This window comes from Arachis ipaensis, chromosome B09, assembly GCF_000816755.2.
Source record: "Arachis ipaensis cultivar K30076 chromosome B09, Araip1.1, whole genome shotgun sequence".
NCBI classification, from domain to species: domain Eukaryota; kingdom Viridiplantae; phylum Streptophyta; class Magnoliopsida; order Fabales; family Fabaceae; genus Arachis; species Arachis ipaensis.
Genome location: NC_029793.2, coordinates 872,013 through 877,649, shown reverse-complemented (window position 1 = coordinate 877,649; position 5,637 = coordinate 872,013). Strand labels below are relative to the sequence as shown.

The 5,637-nt window shown below is 33.2% G+C and overlaps 1 protein-coding gene across 1 annotated transcript; it reads right to left on the bottom strand.

Annotated features, from left to right (window-relative positions):
* On the bottom strand, window positions 247-1,835 carry LOC107616663 (lamin-like protein). The gene is made up of 2 exons (XM_016318617.2): window positions 1,510-1,835; window positions 247-751 (listed from the first exon to the last, which is right to left on the bottom strand). Exons 1-2 carry the CDS (start codon window positions 1,688-1,690, stop codon window positions 399-401), a joined length of 534 nt encoding a protein of 177 aa, XP_016174103.1. The 5' UTR covers window positions 1,691-1,835; the 3' UTR covers window positions 247-398.

Below are 5,637 nucleotides of genomic sequence, written 5' to 3'. Positions count from 1 at the left end.
TATATAGCATTGGAAAAGTTAAAAAGGTTAACCAATTGAAATCAAAGGTTTAAGTAGAACAAAAAAAATTAAAAAAAAAATTGTATTATATGAGCTCACAATTGCAAGATTAAATGGAGTTTAGATTTGCGAGAGATTAGTCTTTCGTCCGAATTAAGAAATACTGTAAAAAAGAAACTAAATGAAATTAAAAAGTATATATAATTAATGTCTTAAAATCCTAAAAACTAATCAACTCTTACTTCATATAAATGGAGAATAAATAATTTCTCAAACTAACAAAAGTCATGATATCCATTGAGTGAATATCATTGTAATTACAACATCATAAAGTTCTGATTTGATAGGAAATTAAGGACAAACCGAACTAACAATAATGTTTATGCTTGACAAATTAATTAACTAAATCCAATCCAATCTAAACCGAAATAAAAGTGTAAAACAATAGACACTATTAAAGAGTAGAGTCCCCAATCCAAGAGCACAGGAGGAGGAGAAGCTGACTTTGTCGAATGTTCGGCGGCCACAGCGGCCGAAGGAGGAGGCGGAAGAGGATGAACAAGAACAGAGACCTTCATCCCATTGAAACATTGTCCATTGCCACAAATAAAGTAGTATCTCTTGGCCTTATTTAAGGGTATGAAATCCTTGCCACTGCTCCAATTCCCAACAGCACTATCTGTAGTGCAGTTATCATAGCCAGTTTGGTTCACTTCAAACACATTGTACTGTGTCTTCTGGTACCTAAATGCTGTTAACAACACAATCCAAATTATGAAACTCAAAAGTCTAATTCATTAAAAAAATGAAAAAATAAACTAATGGTGGATAATACTATTCTAATAAAAGTAAGAAGAAAATGTAAAATTTGATTGAGAATTATCTATTAAACCATAAACACTAAAACTAGTAATGTAGATAAAAAAAACATGTCATGTGTAACTTAAAATAAGCTACTATGTATTTGTCTATAAATATATGTATTTGTCCCTATATTTTCAGTAAAATTGTAAATTAGTCCCTACACTTTAAAAGTTTGTAATTAGATTCCTAAAGAGAATTAAAATTTGCAATTTAGTCCCCGTTGGTCAAAAAATGTTGATTTAACATAATATTCTCAGAATATGCTGAAAATATTCTGTTAAAATAGAGAATACACTGAGAATATTCTGTTAAATCAAACAATTTTTGAACGACGGGAACTAAATTACAAATTTTAATTATTTTTAGGGATCCAATTACAAACTTTTAAAGTATAGGGACCAATTTGCAATTTCACTGAAAGTGTAGGACCAACTGCGTAATTTAACCTATTTTAATGTGTAATTTAATACATCATTTTCATTCCTTGAACAAAACAAAACAAACCATAGACCAAAATAGAATGTTTTAGATCTATGATATATAGATCTATGGCAATAACAATAGTCACATTTACAAGAAAGATAGAATTCAGAAATGGGAAAGAGAAGGGTAACTAAGAAGGAGGAGAGAAATGAGTATACTAACAAATGAGGTCACCAACATAGAAAGTGTGGTTATTGGCCCAAAGAGTGTAGTTCATGCCAGGGTTCCAGCCACGGTTTGCACCAACAATGTGGTCTGTGGCTGTAACCACAGTGGTGCCTGAAATCACAAGAAGCAACATTGCACACAATGAGTAGTAATAATGGGGCATCTTCATCTTCATAATCACTGGAAGAAGAGAAGAAGGAGTTGAAGAAGATTGAAGATGAATAGTCACTAGATAGATAGAAATATGGAGTAATAATTGTGGTAGGGTCCAAGAAAGTTGGACACTTATTATGTAGACAGTGGTGCATTTGCTGTATCATAATTCATAATGTGCTTGACACTGACCCACCTTCTAAGTTTAAACATAACTTTTTCCCTCTCCCCTTAATTCTTTGTTTTTGTGGAGTAAAATTAATTTTGCCATCAATTTTTTTTTTCTTGCAGTATCTTCTAGCTCAAAAGTTTAAGAGCTGATTCGCCGTGAATTTGAGCTTTATTTAAGAGTTTATAACTAATTAATGAATTGATGCATATACAAGACGAAATATAGTTACGGAGGATAAAAATATTAATTTTTTGAATCAATTATATAAAGTTATGAACATTTAAAGGTATTTTTGTTCATTAGTCATAAAAAGTTTTCATATTTGTTCACTTTGGAGTTTTTGGACAATTCAATTTTTTTTTATTAACATTTTATTTAGTGAATCAATAGTTATAGTAATTTTTTTCTGTTGTGGTCAAATAGTAAGAGGCCCAAGGCATCTCAAGTCATCACTAGATGTCTACACTATCTTTTGAGAGAGCCCTGATGAAGGGTGGTCCAATGAGAGCACAAAAAGTGCCAAATCAGATTGAGGCCCAAATTAAACAAAAAACATTTAAGCCCAAATTTGGACAAAATCTCACATACTATACGAAAAAGTTAGAAAAAGACAAATAGGTCCCTGATCTTTTATCCCGCGGATATTTTTGTCCCTGACCATTGAAAAATATTTTTAAGTCCCTGACCTTCACAAAACTTGGACGGATCAGTCCCTGACGGAAGCATTTGGACGGATTAGTCCCTGACGGAGGCATTTAGACGGAGGGACTGATACGTCCAAATTTTGTGAAGGTGAGGGACTTAAAAGTATTTTTCAATGGTTAGAGACAAAAATGTCCGCGAGACAAAAGGTCAGGAACCTATTTGTCCTTTTCTCAAAGTTCATTTAGCATTCGTTTTTTGGTGATTTCTTCAAATATCATATTTTAAAAAATAAAAATGCTATTATCAAATAGGAGTAACATTATTATTTTCTTAAAAAATTACCTCCAAAACTCATATTTTAGCATATCACAAAATTGTCTACCAAATAAAACTTTTTTAGCGAGTCATCATAACTATTTTTTTATTATTAATAAAGCTAATTAAGAATAGCAGGAGGCGAACTTTATACCAATGGGAGTTGGAATTAGTGGATATGTTGCATGAGACCTTAAGGCCCATAAAGCTAACACATGATAAGTCGGACAGAATTTTTTGAAAGTTTTACAAGGAAGGTATATTTTCAACTAACTCTTTTGTGCAGGTAGTACAGTCAGAATCCCTTCCAGAGGATATAACCAGCTACAGTTTCACAAGAACACTATGGAAAGGTTTGGTGCCGCCACGAGTAGAGTTATTTACTTGGTTTACTCTGATAGGAAGAGTAAATACTAAAGAAAGACTCCTTAGATTGGGAATTATTAGCCAAGGTGATAACATATGCGTCCTATGTAACAAAGAAGTTGAACATATTCACCATTTATTCTTGGGGTGTGAGTTTACTTGGCAAGTGTGGTGTCAATGGCTAACTGAATTTGGGAGATCGTGGACTGTCCCGGGCTCACTGAAAGAACATTTTGAGGGTTTGACAGGTGCTGCTAACAGGAAGGTAGAGCGCAACAAGTTGCTCATTTGCTTTTTCTCGGTTATTTGGAACGTTTTGCTCGAGAGAAACGGACAAATCTTTAATAACAAGGAGGCAACTGCAGAGGTGGTATTTCAGAAATCTTTAAACAGTTATAGAGAATGAAGTAGTCTAGATCCTTTCTGTTGTTGATGGCAATGCCGGAGATGACATTAAGGAGATTTTTATCTTTATTTTCTTATTCTTGTTGAATTGTTGGCCTATTTGTTGCTCCACTTTATTGTGTTGTGCTCTCTTATTAAAAAAAAAAGCATAGCTTGCTAATATAAATCTGTTGCATATATTTTTGAAGGTGGCAGCTAACTTTTTTAGTTTCTACGATATTTTTAGGTTTATTATTAATTTATCGCGAAATTGAGCATTATTTAAAAATTTATTATTGGCCAATAAATTAATGCATACATAAAATAAAATTCGAATTTTTAACACTTATTTAAGCGGACTAATGACCTAACTACTAATTTAATTAGTCTATGTTTTACTCACTTAGAAAGTAGTGAAATTTTTTGCAATTAAACAAAAAACTTTATAATACTTCTTTAGTTTTTTAATATTTTTAATTAATACGTTAAAACGAAAATGAATTTATTGAATTACACTAAAAAAAGATGACATGCTGAAATATTGAACAATCACCCTCTTCCTTTTATTCAAGGCTCTGAAGTGAGAAGAAGAATAAGAAAATGAAGAGCGAAACAAAAGCGAAGGTAGGAAGTGGTGGATTTAGGGCAAAATTGGATCACTATCTATATAGCGGTTCTCCAAAACATGTCTTCGTTGGCATAGTTCTCATCACTGCCGTTTTCTCCGTTCCTTGGTTCCTTAGAAACAGAGGTGACTTCCCTTTATTCTTATTTTATACATAATTCAGATCCTTCAAACCATTGTTGCGTTGTAAAGCTCGAATCTTTTATAAATGTGTTTATTTGATTATTTGTTTGTTTGTGTGATTTAGGGAAAAGATCATTTTGAGGAGCTATTTAGTGTGTGCTTGGTTCTATTTTTGCAAATTTGATTCTTTGTGACTTTAATTTTGTTAAAATTAGGTTAGAACTTAGAAGTAGTTTTAGGGTAATGAAATTTGTCTGAGTAGTGATTTTGACCTAGTTAGTTGTTGTTGAGCTGAAGGATAAATCAATTAGAGAGTTACAATCCTGTTTTAGGGTTTATTTGCAATAAATAGTGAAAGATAGCAATTGTCCCATTTGGATCATGGGTTTTGGAGGTTGCTGGTGAGAGCCTAAGTCTATGAATGATTTTTCATTCTAAAACGAAAAGGGGAGTAAATCTATCTGTCAATGGAGTTTCATTTGATATTTTCCTTTTGCTTATTAGAACTTGCATCTAAGCTCTTAACTTTGAGTTAAGCTATGGCATTGGAAGTAGAAGGCTATAATTTTCATAGGGTTAAACTTGAGTTAAATCTCAATTTGACCCCTGAAATTTGGCCTGATACTCAGAATGACCCCCATAATTTCGTTGGCTCCAATTAGAACCCCCAAATTTACAATTGTGGCTTCAACTTGCCCCTGCGATCATCTCCGTCACCGGAATGCTGATCTAGCGCAATTGCATGACATGGTAGACACTACTTAAACAACGACGCATTGGTTTCGTGTGCAAACCCTTTAGAAACCACGTAGTGTAAGGGTTTTCTTGATGTTTGGCAACTTATAATCGTCGTAGTGGAAAGAAAGAGAGTTTTAACTCAAAAAAACTGAAACGACGTGGTTTCCAAAGGGTTTAGGCGTGAAACCAATGCGCCGTCGTTTAAGTAGTGTCCACTGTGTCATGCAATTGCATCAAATCAGCATTCTAGTGACGGAGATGATCGCAGGGGCAAGTTGGAGCCACAATTGCAAATTTGGGGGTTCTAATTGAGGCCAACAAAATTGTGGGGGTCATTCTGAGCATCGGGCTAAATTTCAGGGGTACAATTGAGATTTAACTCGGTTAAACTTGTTTGATTTTCACATATTTGTTGTATTAGTATTTCATTCCATTGCATGACTTAAAAATTGTTGAAGCCAAAATGCATTTATTCTTTGACATTTAGAATCTGATTTAGACTTATTATTATACGATCACTCGATCGGTTTCTTTTGATCATGATTAGACCTTGAAAACGGATTATATTTACGTAGTTCGCGATTTAATTACTTAATCCTTT